This window comes from Mobula hypostoma, chromosome 14 (genome assembly GCF_963921235.1).
Source record: "Mobula hypostoma chromosome 14, sMobHyp1.1, whole genome shotgun sequence".
Classification (NCBI taxonomy): domain Eukaryota; kingdom Metazoa; phylum Chordata; class Chondrichthyes; order Myliobatiformes; family Myliobatidae; genus Mobula; species Mobula hypostoma.
In genome coordinates this window covers 4,660,904-4,681,844 of record NC_086110.1, presented here as the reverse complement: position 1 = coordinate 4,681,844, position 20,941 = coordinate 4,660,904, and the positions used below count along the sequence as shown (strand labels likewise).

At 39.5% G+C, this 20,941-nt stretch overlaps 1 protein-coding gene across 7 annotated transcripts in view; it reads right to left on the bottom strand.

Annotated features, from left to right (window-relative positions):
• Window positions 1-20,941, bottom strand: part of cnot1 (CCR4-NOT transcription complex, subunit 1) — a 238,370-nt gene that overhangs the window by 51,727 nt on the left and 165,702 nt on the right. For 5 of the 7 annotated variants that reach the window (XM_063066591.1, XM_063066590.1, XM_063066593.1 and 2 more), the window contains 6 exons: window positions 13,199-13,276; window positions 8,866-9,043; window positions 3,885-3,959; window positions 3,011-3,141; window positions 1,177-1,473; window positions 8-148 (listed from right to left, as the gene is read on the bottom strand). In XM_063066591.1, the coding sequence (XP_062922661.1) occupies window positions 8-148; window positions 1,177-1,473; window positions 3,011-3,141; window positions 3,885-3,959; window positions 8,866-9,043; window positions 13,199-13,276 (900 nt within the window). The remainder of the gene's footprint in view (window positions 1-7; window positions 149-1,176; window positions 1,474-3,010; window positions 3,142-3,884; window positions 3,960-8,865; window positions 9,044-13,198; window positions 13,277-20,941) is intronic. The other 2 variants (XM_063066595.1, XM_063066596.1) reach the window with 1 other exon arrangement.

Sequence of the window (20,941 nt, the reverse complement as noted above, 5' to 3'; positions counted from 1 at the left end):
AACTTACTGTTGCAAGTCGTTTGTCCATTTCAGGACCTGCTTTTTCTACAGCTGTTTTCTGAATAAAACAACATGCAAGCTCACAGTTGTCTTGTGCTATCTGGGCAGCTGCTTGTTCCATCATCTCCCTCTGTTGTGGAGATGCAGCCTATAGGGAAAATCAACAAATTTCAGGATTCACTAGCAGATTCAATGAGAGAGTTATCAAACAATTGTCCAAGAGCTTGTGCTCAGCCAAACTAATTGTAAATACTCCACCTTCGGAACATTCGCAAAAAAAGAGCAAGCAAGCTATTCTGGATTCAACCAATACTTTAACAAGGTTACTTTAACAAGATCACTTTAACAAGATCATTCTACAGACAAGTAGAAATCCAGAAGTACCCAAACCACATTAAATTCTAAAGATTAATTCAAATAAAACTCCTCTGTTTTAAATTGTCCCCTGGCTTAAATGAGAGCATCAATAATTAAGAGCTCATATTAAAAACCAAGGATATCCTTTAGCACTAGAGCGTAGCCTATGTTGGTATGAAGGCCCAGACACAGGTTTAAAACTAGTGCAGGAAAAATGGATAAGATAACAAGTCAATAAAGCTGGTAAAAAGAACACAGCACACTGGTTGAAAAATGCATTGATACAGTTTTAAAAGGAATTTAGGTAAAATTAAATATCAATTTAGTTATTAAGGCATATTGCTTCATTGCATTTCGGAATTGAGTCAATAAAAATAGTCTTTATGTGTACCATGTACTGAGTTCCCAGCGTACTAAATCTTCGGATACCCGGCAACGCATTTAAAACTCACTATGGGCATGTAGACTAGTTTTTAATAACCGGTTTTTGTTCAGGTGCCTCTCCATCAGCTTTAGACTGCAATTCCATCTCCAATGATCAACCTATCAGTGATAATCTTGGCTTCAGATGCCATCGTGAGGGAGAAAGTTACAAATGCCCTTGGTTAGTCAAACAGAAAACCCCTCCTTTACATCAGAATGGAACTCACATGGCTAGAAGAAATCCTATGGGGACTTTCTATTGTTGTCTGAGGTTAAGAACAGAGTGAGTCCATAGCACAGCACCAGAAAAAGAGCAATACTTCGCACGTCATTTCTTTTTCAAGTGCATGTTCCAGTAGGAAAGGAATGCATTCTACTGGAAGGAGATTTACTAACCCGTAGAGCTGTGGCAAAGTTGTTCTTTAGGTTTGTAGCAATGCTCATTAGTAATGGCTCCCTGCACGTAATCATGGCCATCCCTGCAGTCAAGTTACGCATCATGTGATGTGCTGCAACTCGCATTCGTGACTCTTCAGAATCTAGAGCAAAATCTTTGCGAACTATCTGTTCACAGGTGGTCATGGCAATTTTGATTGAACGGTCAACGACAGGATGAACAAGCTCCTGCACAGCACGGTCGATTGCTTGCCGAACATACGACTTCAGCTGTGGATGAGCTTGAAACAAAGGAATCTGAAAAGGGAAGTAAATCAATCAGAGCCAGTTTATCAAAGTGCTCGCACAAGCAGATGCACCCAAACATAAACTTATTAACAAAATACTTCTTAAACCAAAGGAACACTTAGAACAATTTTGAGGAAGCTAATAGTGTAAATAAGCAAAAATTCAAAGTATAAATACAATCATTTGAAAGCCACTGAAAACCCCATACAAGCTGCATTCATTATTGTATTTAAGAGCCATTAATTATGGACATTAACATACCATTTTCTAAATCAAATAGTACTACCTCAGGATAGAAAGTCTGGATAACTCCTTGCAAGTACTGAGTAAAAAGACTATACACCCTAGCAATGAATACAAAGTTGGAAGTGGGAGCACTATAGGAGCTAGATGTCTGATGTACTTCCTCAGGTAAAACCAGTATTCAACCAAGCAGACAATTAAATGGATTGAAAGAGAAGGAAACTGGCACATTGACAACAGTGCAACTGGTGATGGCAATGCTATGCATCATGTTTCATGTAGATAATTTAATCTCAGTACTCAATTTAAAACAAAAATCATATTTGTAAAAAATCAGACATTGCTTGTAAATGAAGTTTTGCATCATTTTGAAATTACGAATAACTTCTTGTGTAAACGGAAATGTGAGAGTGAAGTTAAAGGAAAAATAACTAAAGAGAATACTCAAAAGACTTGTTGCTTCAGGCACAATATTACATCTCCTGAGTAATAATTCTTCCAAATGTATTGTGATTGCCTTAGTCAATATTGATTTTGTAGTATTTGATGTGCAGTAAGCACTATCATGATTGAGTTCTACATGCCCAGAATGCTTTGAGACTTCTAGAGATGGTGAAAGGCACTGTAAAAATAAGACCATAAGAAACAGGAACAGAATTAGGCCATTTTTCTCGTTGAGTCTGATACACTATTTCATCATGGCTGATCTAATTTTCCTCTCAGCCCCAATCTCCTGGACTCCTCATTTCCATTCTAAAAAGATGCCCTCTATTCTGAGGCTATGTCCTCTGGACTTAGACTCGATCACCATACGAAACACCCTCTCCACATCCAGTCTATCAAGACCATTCACCATTCAATAGCTTTCAATGAGGTCACCCCTCATTCCTCTGAACTCCAGTGAATACAGGCCCAGAGCCATCAAATGCTTTTCATATGAAAAGTCAATCAATTCCCGAATCATTTTTGTGAGCCTCCTTTGAACCCTCTCCAGTTTCAGCACATCCTTTCTAAGATAAGGGGACCTGCTCAAACTACTCCAGTGAGGCCTCACCAGTACGTTATAATCTCAACATTACAACCTTAATTTTATACTCTAGTCCCCTTGAAATGAATGCTAACTTTTTGCATCTTGCTGTTCCTGGTTAGCTGCTGGTGGTTGCAGAACATAGCTAATGGAATGAAGGCTAGTGCTACATCCCACGCTTGGACTAAACATTTACATGAGGCATAAATGTTGAAGTATCACGATACTAAATGTTATCTTGCCTGTTATTGGCACATTAAAAACAAAACACCTTACATTTGGATTGACTGTAATGTGTGGAGCCAAGGCAGCCAGAGAATAGACATTGATGTCGTGATAGCTGAACTGTGGCTGTGGAGGGCCAGTGGTCGTACAAGTGGTTGTTGTTGCTGGAGTCACTGATGCAGCTGGAAAGCAAAAGCATAAAGTTAACCTTACACATTCTTCTTTTGTTGCGGACTTGAACACCACTTGCAGGTGCTTGGAATTTTACATGTTTCAGGGATTAAAATAAGATGCATTCTTCCATTAACTTAGAAACAAAAGGAACAAAGAAAATTAATGAATGTTCAAACTATTGACAGACTAGAATTACTCAGAAAATGTATAATTCAAATCTATAATACCACATAATCTTCTTTAGTTGGAAGTAGTAATTGTACAGAGTTGTATTATTCTAATGTGCCCACGTGTGAGACAAATTACTTCTGCGATCCATCAGCATCAGGCCCATGACAAGAACCCAGGTACAAGAAATGTCAATTTCACTGCTGTGCTTTTCCAATGCAGCACTGATATCACACCTGACTGCGGCTTCACAACTTGTTAAATAGCAGGAAATACTTCAATTTGTCACCCATTTCTCACCTATAATTTTAATAAACCTCATTAAGAAGAATGCTTTTAACTTTGAAAAAAATTGAGTCCACAACTAAATATTCTATGAATGCATGGATTCACATGGTACATTGAATTACAGATGAATAATTGTTCCACAGCCCAGTTAACCTTACATTAGCATGTTCCTCTGGATGATAAAATGGAAGCAATAACCTACTGAATATTAATTACAGAAAATGGCCTTAGGATAAATTTGTACAGTGAAGACAGATTTAAACGACAGTAATTCAATGGACATATAAAAAATTACCATTGCCACTTAGTGGTATGGTTCCCTCCCACACAACGGACTGGCAAGCCTCGGAATCATTCAAACCCCGGAAGCCTTGGAGAATGTGGAGGGATATCAAAGAGAAATTTTGTTGGTCGACTATTCAAATGCTACGTTCATTACTAAATCTTTTATCTATTAATAACTACTAAATAGGAACCTCCATGAGCTTCTTCCAACATTGAAAATCTTGTAAAATAAAATTTAACAAACCTCAAGTTGTTCAGCTATTACATACTAATACAACATTGAGCGACTCAAAGGTAAAAGGACATCATATGATGATCTTGGTATCACATGATACTTCATTCAACTGCTCTGCCAAGGGAAAAGTAACCAGAGAGATAGTTGCAACACATATAAAGGTTGCTGGTGAACGCAGCAGGCCAGGCAGCATCTCTAGGAAGAGATACAGTCAACATTTCGGGCCGAGACCCTTCATCAGGACTAACTGAAAGAAGAGCTAGTAAGGATTTGAAAGTGGGAGGGGGAGGGGGAAATCCAAAATGATAGAAGACAGGAGGGGGAGGGATGGAGCCAAGAGCTGGACAGGTGATAGGCAAAAGGGATATGCGAGGATCATGGGATGGGAGGCCTAGGGAGAAAGAAAGGGGGAGGAGGGGAACCCCAGAGGATGGGCAAGTAGTGAGAGGGACAGAGGGAGAAAAAGGAGAGAGAGAAAAATATGTATGTTATATATATAATAAATAAATAACGGATGTGCTACAAGGGGGAGCAGGGCCATTAACGGAAGTTAGAGAAGTCAATGTTCATGCCATCAGGTTGGAAGCTACCCAGACGAAATATAAGGTGTTGTTCCTCCAACCTGAGTGTGGCTTCATCTTGACAGTAGAGGAGGCCATGGATAGACATATCAGAATGGGAATGGGACATGAAACTAAAATGTGTGGCCACTGGGAGATCCTGCTTTCTCTGGCAGATAGAGTGTAGGTGTTCAGCAAAACGGTCTCCCAGTCTGCGTCGGGTCTCTCTAATATATAGAAGGCTGCATCAGGAGCATCAGACGCAGTATATCACCCCAGCTGACTCACAGGTGAAGTGTCGCCTCACCTGGAAGGACTGTCTGGGTCCCTGAATGGTAGTGAGGGAGGAAGTGTAAGGGCATGTGTAGCACTTGTTTCGCTTACAAGGATAAGTGCCAAGAGGGAGATCGGTGGGGAGGGATTGGGGGGACGAATGGACAAGGGAGTCGTGTAGGGAGCGATCCCTGCAGAAAGCCGGGGGGGGGGGGGAATGTGCTTAGTGGTGGGATCCCGTTGGAGGTGGTAGGTGAGGACCAGGGGAACCCTATCCCTAGTGGGGTGGCGGGAGGATGGGGTGAGAGCAGATGTGTGTGAAATGGGAGAGATGCGTTTGAGAGCAGAGTTGATGGTGGAGGAAGGGAAGCCCCTTTCTTTAAAAAAGGACATCTCCTTCGTCCTGGAATGAAAAGCCTCATCCTGAGAGCAGATGCGGCAGAGATGGAGGAATTGCAAGAAGGAGATCCTCTACTGTCAAGATGAAGCCACACTCAGGTTGGAGGAAAGATACCTTGTATTCCGTCTGGGTAGCCTCTAACCTGATGGCATGAATATTGACTTCTTTTGATCTCTCTCCTTTTTCTCCCTCTGTCCCTCTCACTATAATCCTTGCCCATCCTCTGGGTTTTTTTGCCCTTCCCCCTTTCTTTCTCCCTAGGGCTCCTGTCCCATGATCCTCTCATATCCCTTTTGCCAATCACCTATCCAGCTCTTGGCTCCATCACTCTCCCTCCTGTCTTCTCCTATCATTTTGGATCTACCCCTCCCCCTTCCACTTTCAAATCCTTACTAGCTCTTTTTTCAGTTAATCCTGACGAAGGGTCTTGGCCCGCAACGTCGACTGTACCTCTTCCTAGAGATGCTGCCTGGCCTGCTGCGTTCACCAGCAACTTTTAAGTGTGTTGCTTGAAATTCCAGCATCTACAGACTTCCTCGTGCAGAGAGATAGTTGTGTGCTTTCCAAATTATAGTCTTGCTTATTTGATTGCTGGAAACACATCAAAACGCTGTGAGAAGTGAAATATTGTTGTACCCTCTTCTCCGCAAGACAGATGAAAAAGGAAAAGCAGCAACTTCTCCAAGGTCTGAAGCTGAATTGACAGATTCCCCTAGTTTCTGGAAGATAACATTAAATAAACCCAACAGAAACACTCAACTTTCTGAAAATTACCTTTTCACAGGACAAATCATCCTTAACGTGGCACAACAGTTCAATATTTTTCTTAGCACCTAAGCTAGTAGCAAACATGGAAGAAAGGACAGACAATTTGGAACTTGATACCAGAGGAAGTGGTCAAGGCAATTAATAGTGAAATATTTAACAGTACACTGGACAAGCAGATGAAGAGTGGAAGAGATTGAGATGAAGGATGAGGCTCAAGTGGAGCACAAGATCCAGCATGGACAGTTTGGGTCTGATGCCCACCTCTATAGCATTGATCCTAACTGTAAGGACAAATGGAAAATTCCAGTGTTACGCCTTTAATTGTTGATTTAAATAGTACCTAGAGTAGACTAGACTTCCCTTAAGTCACTTCCTAATCAAATCCAGAAGTCACAGTGATCAAGGTTATTATCAATAGAGGTCATGAAATTATAGGAATCAGACCAAATGCTGAAAAGAAACTGTACTGTTGGAAAGAGTATGGTCATGCACTTTGGTGGAAGAAATAAACGGGCAGACTATTATTTAGATGGGGAGAGAATTCAAAACACCGAGATGCAAAGGGACTTGGGAGTCCTTGTGCAAGACACCCTAAGGGTTAACCTCCAGGTTGAGTCGGTGGTGAAGAAGGCAAATGCAATGTTGGCATTCATTTCTAGAGGTACAGAATATAACAGCAGGGATGTGATGTTGAGGCTCCATAAGGCACTTATGAGACCACACTTAGGAGTACTGTGTGCAGTTTTGGGCTCCTTATTTTGGAAAGGATATACTGACATTGGAGAGGGTTCAGAGGAGGTTCATGAGAATGATTCCAGGAATGAAAGGGTTAACTATGAGGACCATCTGGCAGCTCTTGGGCTGTACTCCCTGGAGTTCAGGAGAATGAGGGGGTATCTCATAGAAACATTCTGAATGTTAAAAGGCCTGAACAGATTAGATATGGCAAAGTTAGTTCCCATGGTAGGGGATTCTAGGACAAGAGGGCACGACTTCCTTTTAGAACTGAGATGCGGAGAAATTAGTTTAGTCAAAGGATGGAAAATCTGTGGAATTTGTTGCCACGAGCAGCTGTGGAGGCCAACTCATTGGGGGTATTTAAGGCAGAGATAGACAGGTTCTTGATTAGCCAGGGCATCAAAGGGTACGGGGTGAAAGCAGGGGAGTGGTGATGACTGGAAGAATTGGATCAGCCCATGATTGAATGGCAGAGCAGACTCGATGGGCCGAATGGTCTACTTCTGCTCCTATGCCTTTTGTACCGCAAAGGAAAATATGTGCAAAACTCTCTTAGCATTCCCCTAGTCTAGTACATCTGTGTTGGTGCAGTTTCTTAGACGTTGGCTATCGGCCATGTTGAAAACCACACCCAATTATTTTTTCTATCTGTAAGCTTAAAGAAATGAATGCTGGTGGACTACATGACACTGAAATGGCAGAGATCATGGAAGCCTCACCACCTCGACTTTCTACAAGAGGTTAATAGAAAATCAGATACGTGCAGCAATGCAGCCCCATTGGTGTGCTGCATGAACTTAAAACAGGGATTCACCACAGTGAATAGCCGACAATCTTTTGAACATTTAATGCAAAGAAATTGCAAGCCTTGGGTGGATACATCATGCTGTAAACACAGAATAAACTCTATGAATAAGCATAGCTGGGAATCCCTGCAGTCCAATATTAACAGTTTAAAATCTCTACAGCCAAAATTTACTTTTTTGCCACTGATTAAAGAACAAAGACTGAAAATCAATTCTAGCATGACACACTAGAGGAGTAAATACAATATATATTTAGTTGTACACCCACACCTCCGCACCAACTCCCTCTTTAATTTAACTGCAGGGGCAGTGAAAAAGCATGACAGATTTCTGGTGCAGCAGGGTCACGAGCAATAAACACAGCCAAGGCAGTAAAATTGGAAACAAATGTTAAGTTACAAAAAATGTCATTAATAACAAAGCTGTATTAATTTTGGCAGAGGTGGGTATGCAATTCTGATATTTCAAAGACAGATAGCTAAATAGACAGAAGGGACAAACAGCCCTTCCCTCTTAGCAATACAAACAGTCACTCTATTTAGCATTAGTTTCAGATAGAAAATAAATCTGAACAATTATCAACATAATATCCGAAAACTTTTCCCTAAAAAATCATTTATCAGCTAAATTAAAATGAATGGCAAAATATTAACACAAAAATGCAGGCATACCAAACCCTAGGATGTTTAATTCCAGTGTCCTCCGTTCTACATCTTACATTACAGTCAGGACTGAGGTGGTAGCGTCTGGTACAGCACATCATGAATTCTAGAATTATATAGCAATTACAGTAAAATAGCTGCTGCACCCCAAAAAGATTGCACAATGGCCACGGCTGTTAGAGTATTAGAACCTGCATTTTTGAACCTTCAGCAGACTGACTCCTCCACTGGAAAAACATTTCCCCTCCCAGCTGCCGTGGAGCCACTTCTCTTCCTTTGTCAGCTAAAGACCAAGGCTTCAATCTGGCCTACTGGCAACGCCTGCAAATGCACTTCTCCCTGGGTCCTAGTGCACTCCGCGTTAGTGAAATCTGACTCTCCCCATACTTTACACCAATGCTCTCATTACGCAAGCAACCAAAAAGGTCAATGGCCACATACAATTTACAGTATTCTGCTCGTAATTAAAATGAACAATGCAGTGTACAACATTTGTTTTCTACGCAAGTGAAATGATTTAACACTGAACAAAAAGTAAAAGCACTTTACCAGTGGTGACAACTACTGGCAGTTCCTCAGGTATTTTGGACTCTCTCTTTGGAGCTGATAGCTGCTCTTCCAGATTTGTCAATTTTTCTTTGTCCTTCAATAATGTTCCAGGCTTCAAGTCATTGATATCCAAAGCCAGATTTTTACACAAGACCTCGATCTCAAACTTCAAGTTTAACTAGAAAAATATTTGTGAAAATGAAGACAATTAAATAACCTTCCAATCTAATGCCAGAGCAAAAGGAAACATAAATAAATTACCAACAAAGCTCATGTTCAAATTATCGTGGATCCTGGCTCCAAATTCTTGAAAAATGCAATGATTAGAAATGCATTCCAGGTTGAAATTTGCATGAGTGCATTGCCTTGGGTATATTTGTAATTTGATCTAACTTCCTTATGCGGCAGTCTTGTTCATTCTGCCAGCTTATGAAACCAAAATTTTACAGGGACTGAGGACTGTTTCTTTATCTTCCTGACACAACATTTCTCAACACCTATAGCAACAGATATTAAAGTATCATTTGCTTTTGCATTTCAAAACGGACATCAAACTCATCACTTGATAAGATAATTGTTTCAGACTGGAACCACAAATACCTAAGATGTCTTTTATCGGATACTAACAGCTGACAAATGTCAGGCACAAGCACCAAGACTGCTTTCAAACCCTTGGGAAAATGATCTTGTTTGGGACAATGGAAATGCACAAAAAACCTATACTGGCGAGTTTTTAAAGTGGTAAAGTTGGTTTGCTGGGGCAGTTCAAAGCTCCCGACCTCAGAAGTCTGGGTCCAGTCATCACAACGGGAGTCTTCCTTGTTTGGAGTGAGTGACCATGACTTCTTCTGAGCCTTGTCACGCCCTTAGCTCTCTACAAAGCATTGTGGAACTGCCTTACTGGCTATTAGATCTCACTGTTGATTACATCCGTCCAGTCCGTCAGAGCTGACTTCACATGCTAGGACAGCTAAGTCCCTATCTCACTGGTGTATGAGGCCCACCAGCTACCCTCAGCTGGTTTAGCCCCCTGTTGAAGCAGTGAACATTAAATTTGTACTTCAGTAAAGGGCAGTTTCAGCAAGTGAAGGCAGAATGTGCTGGTACCAAATGGGAACCTCAATTATGGCTCAAGACCAAAAAAAGGAAACCAACTAACACAAGCTTTAAAACATTTCACGCATATGTGGTGCTGCCTACTCCCGAGTAGAGATGCTGTATGTAGGTATTCATGTGCAAACAGCACAATATAGTAATTTATCACTGGAAATGATACTTCAGTTCAGACTCAGTCCTTCACCCTACAGTAGACCTGACATCATTCTCCAGCTGCATTCTGTTCTTTGGAGGAAAGAGTTTTGAAAACAGTTACAGCAAGTTGTCTGAATCATACAGTGCAGTAATTCCCAGCTGAGCTTAGTCAGAAAATAAAATGGAGGACTAACAGCACCATTTAATCTCCCACATGAAGAAACAGCTCTCGATTAAAACACAAGTTCTGATTTTCCATTTTTGGTTAGTTGGTATATTTAAAATAATTCCATGAGAGATGGTGAAAAGTTGGAGACACTTCCAGTCTTTTGCATGAATTATGCACAAAAAGTTAGTTACTTGGCTAAGGTACAAAACACCATAGACAGAATGTTATTTCAGTTATTTTAACATCTGTTAATAATGCATCCGACAGTACGCGCCAGTCAGCTAGCATATCTATCTGCTGGTTCTTTGATAAAAGCTCTCCCTGTACTTTACCTCGGAGCTCCAGGAAAAATGTCACTCAGCCCTGGATCAAAAACTGTACTTCCAAAAACTCTCAATCATTTGCCATTCACAGCAAAAACCTTGTACAGTATCCTAAAAGAAGTATTTAGCCCCCAACCCCTTGATCACATAAATGAGTATTATAATCAGGGATTTTGATCAATTTAATTGAGATATTTCATTTGTGAACAACATGCTCCTTTGCCCCTCACATGCCAGAAAAATGGAAAATTATAAAGCATGAAAAAGTAAAAATACAAAAAATGAAATGTCAGCAGTTCAAAAGTACTCATCCCCTTTTGCTCAGTACTCAGTTGAACCACCACTCACAGCTCTAACAGTGGTCTTTTTAGATTAGCAATGAAGCAAGATTTGCCCATTCCATCTTGCACAATTCTTCAAGCTGTGCCTGGTTAGTTGGGGATTGGTGGTGGACAGCAATCATCTTCTGGTCAATCCTGACCAGATTTCCAGTCCCTGCTGCTGAAAAGCATCCCCACAGCATGATGCTATTCCACCATACTTTGGAGTAAGGTTGGTGTTACCTGGCTGATGTGCAGTTTTAGATTGCAGTGTGGCTGTGGTTTCATATTTTTTCCACTTTTTCATGAGGAACTGCACTGAGGTCTGGGTGCCTTTGAGATGGTCTTGTACCCTTCCCCCAAATCTGTGCTTCTCTATTATCATTTCCCTGACTTTTCTTGATTCTTTTGTCATCATTTTGGTTTGGTCTGTGGAAAATCTACAACACTGTTGGACCTTACAGAGAGGGAGTATTTATTCAGGTGATCCTCCAATTGTCTACATCAACAAATTGGGTGAACTGGTAAGGTAATATACAGTATTGTACCAGAAGTTAGTGTAGTAATTATAAAAGGGATGAATACTTTCTCAGCATCACAATTTTGGTTTTATTAAACTGTTGACAGGTTTTGGATTTTTTCTTTGATTTGACATGATGCACAACCTTTTGCAGATTAGCTTAAAAATCTTACTTCAAAATATTTTAAATTAAAAAAATTAAATAGTAAAATGTTAAAATAGTTATGGGGGCTGAATATTTTTTCAAGGCACTGTATTTTCATTTGAAATTTTGAAACTATTCCCATTCCCAATATGTACTTAACTGCATTTCGAAGATTATACATTGATCCCAAACCCACCTTTTCTACTTGTTGTGGGAGAAAAATTCTCATGTTCTACTAGGTATTCATATTAATAAACTTACACATCTATGTACTGCAGGATCCTTTCAATGAAAGACCTTCAGCCCAACTTCTCCAGAAACCGTGATCCAGTGGACAGCACCAATGTTAAACTTGATAATTATAACAGCTGTTACATTTAGATCCAAGTACATGAATTCTTAGTGCAGCCTGGTCTCAACGTTCCTACTGGTTTCTTTCCCAATGTGTAAACAAATTTACAAACAAACTGTCTATAACTAACCCTTCAATTGCTTTCAAGCTTTCAGAAAATGTAATTTTATATAACAGTAAGGCAGGTTATTTCTAGCTTTCTAAAATGGTATTATAGTAGATAGAAACATTTTACAGAACCCTCAAATATGGATTTAAAAAGATACCCCAATTAAATGAAACAGGATTTCATAATAATAAAATTTTGAAATTATTCAGAGCAGAATGTTTAGTTTTAAAATCAGCGTAGCTATTCACCATATATGGTGGATGTTGCTGGAGCAGTACATCATTAACCAGATGAGTGCATTCTTTCAGACATAATGCCAACAGTCCTTCTTTATCTTATTGTACTCTAAAAGTTTCAGTTGTATAGGCATTTTTCCCAAACTTGAAGCAGTGTAATGTGGTGGAATATTGTAAAAGGAAAAGTAAGAATCAATAGATTTATGTCCCCCCCCCCGCCTTAGTTCTGCACTCGGCACTTGCACTAATCATGGAAGAGTCCAAGTTGTGGGCATGATACCTTGGCGCCTGACATTTACGGCCTGCCCCCAGAACATCCTCAGACTGTGTTGGTCATTGATGCAAATAACACATTTCATTGTATGTTTTGATGTACATGTGACAAATAAAGTTAATCACTTTTATGTGCATAGACTACCTCTGATGTTCCCAAACCTAACATGAGCAGTCATTTGTGCTACAAATTTAGGACAACGGATTTTTAAACAGTTTCAGCAAAATTTCGCAAGCAATGTAAACATTTTTCAATTTAACTTTACAACCTGTCAAAATAAGTTTGACAAGTTATAAAGGCTCCCAAATTTGAGCGAGCAGGTGGGAGAAGGAAATGAAACAACATACTAAGATTTTATAATCACATTCTACAAGACCCAAGACCACATTCTGTTAATTTCTCCCCACTCTACTTCTCCCTACAATAGTTTCTGCAAGAAATTTAGTCTTATGTTTAAAATTAAACGAGCAAAATATTTTTGATTTCCTACTTTATACAAAGTTCAGCAAAAGCAAGAGAATTTACTCGATAATATGTAACCATCTTTCAGCAATGAAGTTAATGTAAACCATATTCATAGTATAATAGCAGGTGGCAATAAGTTTTAAAGAATTTAGAACAAATATAAACCTACCTTCAAATCATGCTCTTGATGTAGCTCTGCTAATACATTCATGATGGCCATCGTCCACGGATTTGGAGGCCTGAAAACCTACAGAACACAAAATAATTAAGACCAAATATCTGACACTCTTAAGAAAGGAAATCTAAGATAAATACTTCATACATTATTCCCCTCCACCCCATACATCTCCCTCTTCACGATATTTTCTAGCCACCAGACCTACATTTCTCCTGCAGCTGTTATAATTTTTCAGTTCCTATTTTTTTTTCCATTGTGTACTTGTATTAATCCAAAATTAGCTTGATTCCCTTGCTCAATGGATATTCTCCTTAACTTATCTATGGGGTGGATGACACAATAAGCTAATATAAGTGGGTTCTGTGGAAGTTTCAAGAACTTTAACAATAGCAATATACAAACACAAGAGATGCTGCAGATGCTGGAAATCCACAGCAACACACACGAACTGCTGGAGAAATTCAGCAGGTCAGGCAGCAACTATGCAAACGAATATATAGTCGGCATTTTGGGTAGAGACCCTTCATCAGGACTAGAAAGGAAGGGAGAAGCTGCCAGAATAAAAAGCTGGGGGAAGGAGGCTGACAAGGTGAAGCCAAATGGGTGGGAAAAGTAAAGGCTGGAGAAGAAATTTGATAGCAGGGGAGAGTGAACCATGGGAGAAAGAGAAGGGGAGGGGGGCTTCACCAGGGGAGGTGATAGGCAGGTGAGGAAAAGAGGTAAGAGTCCAGAGTGGGGAATAAAAGAGGGAAAGGGCAGGGGGAAAATTTTAATAAATAAAAATTTTAAATCACTGGAAGGAGAAATCGATGTTCATTCCATCAGGTTGAAGGCTACGTACAGTCCAATTTTTACCTTACACCCTCCACCCTGAGAGTGACCTCATCATGGCATAAAAGGAGACCATGGACTGACATGTCAGACAGAGAATGGGAACAGGAATTAAAATGGTTTGCCGCAGGGAAATTCTACATTTGAGGGATGGAGCAGAGGTGTTTGACAAAGTGGTCTCCCAATTTAAGCTGGGTGTTGCCAATGTAGAATTGGCCAGACCTGATACAGTAGATAACCCCAACAGATTTGCAGGTGAAGTGTTGCCCCACCTAGAAGGACTGTTTGGGCCCTGATTGGAGGTGAGGGAGGAGGTAAGTGGACAAGGGAAACTCAGAGAGAGCCAATTGCAGAAACCGGGGGGGGCGGTGGGGGGAATGTTCTTGGTGATAGGATCCTGCTGAAGATAGCGGAAGTTGGAAAGAATGACGTGTTGGATGCGGAATACTAAAACCATTTTTTTTTTAAAAAAGGTGAAACAGCATTTAAAACTGTGGGTGACTGGTAGAATTGGATACTATGGTGAATTTGTTATGCACAATGAACTGTTATCCTTAAAATTTAACACTGACTTTAGAAAGATACTTTATTGATCCCAAAGGAAATTAGCATCACAGTAGCATTACAAATAGACAGATATAAATATTAGAAGAGAAGTAGACATTTTTTAAGTTACTACAAACAGTCTAACGGGAGGTTATCACTTCCCCAGCTATAGGTTGACTCATTATAGAGCCTAATAGCCGAGGGCAAGAATAATTTCATTTAGTGCTCCTGTCTTAGTCTATTACTAAAAGTGCTGTTCAGCCAAGGTGGTATGCAGAGGGTGCGAAACATTGTCTGGAATTGCCCGGATTTTCTGTAGGGTCCATTGTTCTACCACAGCCTCCAGTGTGTCCAGTGATCGTGATTTAACAATGAGTCTTCAGGCCTTTTGATTCCTGCTGGTAACACTTCTGTTGCATAGCTTAGGAAGTTTTAATGTACAAGGCATAATTTAACTGCACATAAGTATTACACCATGTGAATTCATTTCAAAGGAATACCTGCCTAGAGAACAACTGCCAGTATCTTTCAGTATTTATTCACCATGGGGTGTGGGAGTAGGAGTCAAAAAGTAATCAGATTTGAGAAATGGCTTTAATGAAACCAGAAAGGAATGTTTGATATAAAGGATTATTGCTAAGTCACAACAGAGTGATAAGAAAGCAGCTCTGGTGGAAGGTCATCAACTTAACATTCACAGTTGCAAGAAAAAACTTGTCAACCCTTTGCAATGACCTGGTTTTCTGAATTACTCATAAAATGTGGTCTGATCTTCATCTAAGTCACAATAATAGATAAACACAATCTGACTAAACTAATAACACACAAACAATTGTACTTCTTCTCGTCTATGCTGAGTACACCAATTAAACAATCACAGTCTTGCTTCAAAACCGTATGTGAACTTCTGGGGTAATGCCTTCTACAAAAACTACTTGGGAGTCAGGTGTTCCAATCAATGAGATGAGATTGGAGGTGTGAGTTATAGAGGTGCCCTGCCCCATATAAAAAAAGACGCACAAAGTCAGGTTACTGACAAAGCCTGTTCTTCTCAAGAAAGATCTGTTTTATCTGCAACATGCTTCCGTCGAAACAACTTTCAGGGGACATTAGAAGAAGAATTGTAGAGGTGCATGAGGCTGGAAAAGGCTACAAAAGCATTTCTAAAGACCTAAGTGTTCATCAGTCCACAGTAAGAGAAATTGTCTACAAATGGAGGAAATTTATTACTGTGGCTTCTCTCCCTAGGAGTGGGGCATCCTGCAAAGATCACACCAAGAGCACAATGTGCAATGCTGAAAGAGGTGAAAAAGAACCCAAGGGTAACAGCCAAAGACCTGCAGAAATCTCTAGGACTTGCTAAGGTCTCTGCTCATGCATCCACTATAAGAAAAACAATGAAGAAGAATGGTATTCATGGAAGGACCACAGGGAAAACCACTGCTCTCCAGAAAAAAAATTGCAGCTTATCTCTAGTTTGCAGACGACCACCTGGATGTTCCACACAGCTTCTGGGACAATGTTCTGCGGACAGATGAGACAAAAATGCACACTGCTGTGTCTGGAGGAAAAAGAGCTCTGCAAAACACCACCAACACCTCATCCCAACTGTGAAGCATGGTGGAAGGAGCATCATGGTTTGGGGTTGCTTTACTGCCTCATGGCCTGGACAGCTTGAGGGAACAATGGATTCAAAATTGCATCAAGACATTTTACAGGAGAGTGTCAGAGTAGCGGTCTATCACCTGAAGCTTGATTAAAGTGGGATAATGCAACAAGACAATGATCCAAAACGCAAGAGCGAATCAACAACAGAATGGTTTAAAATGAAGAAAATTCATGTTTTGGAATGCCCAAATCAGAGTCCAGACCTTAAATCCAATTGAAATGCTGTGGCATGACCTGAAGAGGGCTGTTCATGCAAGCTATCCCAGAAATATTGATGAACTGAAACATTTTTGTATGGATGAATGGTCCAACATTCCTCCTTGCTCTTGTACAAATCTGATCAGCAGCTACAAGAAACGTTTGGTGGAGATTAATGCATCTAAAGTAGGATCTACCAGTTATTAAATACAAGGGTTCAACTACTTCTTTCAAACTGGACTGTGAATGATTAAAGCAACACACATCAAAGTTGCTGGTGAACACAGCAGGCCAGGCAGCATCTCTAGGAAGAGGTGCAGTCGACGTTTCAGGCCGAGACCCTTCGTAGGACTAACTGAAGGAAGAGTTAGTAAGAGATTTGAAAGTGGGAAGGGGAGGGGGAGATCCAAAATGATAGGAGAAGACAGGAGGGGGAGGGATGGAGCCAAGAGCTGGACAGATGATTGGCAAAGGGGATACGAGAGGATCATGGGACAGGAGGTCTGGGGAGGAAGACAAGGGGGGGTGGGGAACCCAGAGGATGGGCAAGGGGTATAGTCGGAGGGACAGAGGGAGAAAAAGGAGAGTGAGAGAAAGAATGTGTGTATAAAAATAAATGGATGGTGAATGATTAAACAATGTTTTCAATAAAGATGTGAAAAGTACAATTGTTTGTGTGTTATTAGTTTATACAGATTGCGCTTGTGTATTTTTGTGACTTAGATGAAGATACGACCATATTTTATGAGTAATTAATACAGAAAACTATTAATTGCAAGGGTTCACACTTTTTCTTTCAACTGTAAGTCTATGTCTAGAGGCTGTTGTATACTTTCAGCTTCGTTTTTATTCACTACAGTCCACCAATTCTGTAAATACTAAAATAGTCATTCACAGAAAATGCTTTACCATTTCCCAACAAGATCGCTCAATGACAATTGACAGGTGGAAAATAAAAAATTGTAGGCATGTAAAGACAACAGCCAATAATCTTAAATCTATATACGTCATCCTTGAACTATGATTTACAATTTCAGCTAAACCCCAGAAAAGTGTAGAACATTGAGCCAAGGAATTTATTTTTAAAAAATATGTTCCTATTCTGAAAGATGCAAAATAGTTAAAGCAATCAAACACTACTGTCTTCAGATATAACCTTTAACTATACTATGACTCCCCCACTGCAAGTTACTCACCATACAAGTGAAGAATTCACAGCTATTAAAAATATTTTACCTCTATATAGAATGAAGCAATCTGACTTAAATGACAAAGTCAAAGCCATAGATGACTGCAACTTCTGTCCAAATACATACAGCTTTTCACAAAGCTGAATTTTAGTTTTGTTTTTAAATACTACTTGGGGTGGGGGGGGGGGGAAGATACTGACAGCATGTCACAATTTCAATCATTGTTACTCCATGCAATGAATAAATAATTCTTTATTGTGCACACGCAGCATTTATCATGAACATTTCATCTTACTGTTAATAAAATGTTTTCAAATCTGTAACTCTTTTCAGCCCAAATTCCCAACTCCTTTAATCCCAAATAAAATATGGGGCTTGAATACATTGAATGACCAAGAAACTCTAGACTGCTGGAGAAGAGAATTTCATGCAATTTATGTAAGGATTTTTCATCCCAATCTAAAATGTTATCCCTCTAACGAGAGAATCAGCAAATGCTGGAATCCAAAGCAATACACACAAAATGCTGGAGGAACTCAACAGGCCAGGCAACATTTATGGAAAAGAGTAAACAGTCGATGTTTCAGGCCAGGACCCTTTCACCAGGACTGCATTTTGTGTCTGTTGCTCATGTTATCTCTCCACTATGTGAGAGTGCAGCTGTTTTACAGCTTCTCCAATGTCAAAAGCCTCCCTCCTACTTTTCACCAATTGTTTTAAAATCAATACCCTTGGTTTCGAACACTCCATCCTGGGATTTTCATCCTCTCAGTCCAAAATTATGTATATGTCATTTAAGTTTTCTCTAAACCTGAGGTTCCCAAACTGGGGTCCATGGACCCCTTGGATAATGGTAAGGCTCTATGGCATTAAGAAGGTTGGGAACATCTGCTCTAAACCTTCTCCGTGAGAAAGAAAACTACCATAATTTATCAAGTGCTTCCCCATAGCTACAAAATTTTCAGTCCTGTCATCATCCTGAAATATCTACATATTTCCCAACGCAATCATATTTTTCCTGCAATCTGATGACCTGAATTGTACACGGTGCTCAACTAGTTGGTAGACCAACTAGTATTGCAAAAATAATTTCACTGCTTTCATATTCTGTGCCTCAGCTCTCATTTCAAGCACTTAACAACATCAAAATTATCTTTGGACTTTCATCGGAAGGTTTTGTTATTGTGCATCACTCAATATCCTCCCGATTTACTGCATATTCCTTGCTTGCTGTACTTCCCTAAATACATCACAACATATAGAACATAAAAAAGTACACAAGTAGCTGCTACTTGTTCACTTTCAAGCCTTGTAGTGTTCAGGTTTGGCCAAGTAATAGAGGCATTTGAAAATAAACTGCATTGAGTCATAAACAATTGTTCTTTTTGTGCAAATAAAGTAGAATAAGATAGCAAATTAGTAAAAATCTATAGGACCTTTAACTTATTTTGTCTGCACTGTGAGAAGATGGTAGTTGTGGATTTATAAAAATTGGATCCTGGGAGAGAAACAGCATTAATGAGAGAGCATTTCTCTAATATTAATAATTTTGTTAAAAACATGACACATAAAGTTACCATAACTAGTCACAATCTTATCCTTCCATTCACTGCCTCATCTTCAACTTTTATATAGTTCTCCACATTCCTCCATCACCAGCCCCAATCTTAATTAACAATCTTTCTATGTCTCAATTTGTTAGCATTTTGTTTTCTTCTCTATCTTATGCTCTCTTTTCCAGTATGCTCCAATTTACTCCCCTACTCACAATCTGCACTTAACTGTCATCAAAATCACCAGCAAGAGCAGAATCAAAATGCCATATAGTATTCAAAGATCCCAGCACACACTCCCAACAATGAGTCAGTAAAACCTTGGCCTACCTTAAGCTGCCCTTTTCAATTTCTCTTGGCACATGTATAACTTCATCAACAGAACCATGATTTCTTTTGGATCCCTTTCAAAATCTGGTAGTACTCAAACTCAGTAAAATTAAACACAGGGGTTTCCTGAGTTACAAGAGAATTGACTTACAGAAATTCTCTCATAAATTTTAAAGGAATTTTATAGGATAGTAATGTTCATGGTATTCATTATCAACTAGATAGAGTATTAGTCTCACTAGTTTAATTATGCGCAGTGTTAGGCTGAACACTGATTTGATAGATCAAGTAACCATAGGAAGTATACGATGCGAATAGCTATAGAAACCCCACATTAACTTCGAGCAAAAATTGATAAAGGTTTATAAATAGTTGTCTGCAATGGAACTCTTATCTAACTCAGGGACTCTTCCATATGCATTCTGTGATGTTTTTTCTACACCTGGACAACAATCAGTTATGCTTGTATCTGCTAGCAATGCCAGCCATGTCTTCTTCATCCTGGTGTTATCTAAATGACATATCATTGCCTATTGCTTTTAATACTCAATTTTCTTTCTAACATTTCAATACTGGAAAAACTTGCTAGTCCACTTCAGCAGGTTAATTAATATTCAAGCACAATGATTGTGGATTGGAATCTCAGTCAAAAACTAAGGAAAGAATGGTTACTACCCTAAATGATTGTAATCATGTCCAGTTTTTCCAACATCACAGAACTTCCTTATTTTTGTTGATAGAAAGGTTTTTTTAATTCAAATTCTCCATCCATAAAAATGGAATTTGAACTATAACTCACTAATATGAACCAATTTGAACTAAATATTGCGACAAAGCTCTACCTCCAAAGATTTTAAATGTTCAGAGAAGAAAAACCAATTTACATTTTATGCTATAAAAATTGATGACAGACATTTAAAAGTTAGAGGGAATATTTGAGAAATAGCACAATATACATGGTCCTTTTAAAAATAATTGTGATATACTGTAACACACTAAGGATTCACTGCTAATGTAATGGCTTCTCTATAATGTTCACTGCTGAGGTAACGGTTTCTCTGTAGCAGTAATGTTTGGGTTATAGCTAGAGATAACAGGATTGTGGCATGCATGTTAGCCAATCAGAGATTGTTGCTTTGTCTTGTGAATCTGGAAGGAGGTTTTCTCGTGGTCTTTGTTGAGGAGAGATGAAGAGGGAAGACACGTGTGGAGACAGCTGGTAGACCACCGGACAGAGTGGACTGGGATCTGAGGGCCCAAAGGTCGGCGACGCTCAGAGGAGATCGATGGTGGAAGAATGGCGACTGAGTGAGCTCCAATGTGAACTTTTGACTTTTCCTTGAATTGGGCCCTTTGTTTTTATTTTCATTACTCACCCTATATTCAGATTAAGATTTATAAAGTTCAATCATTTAATT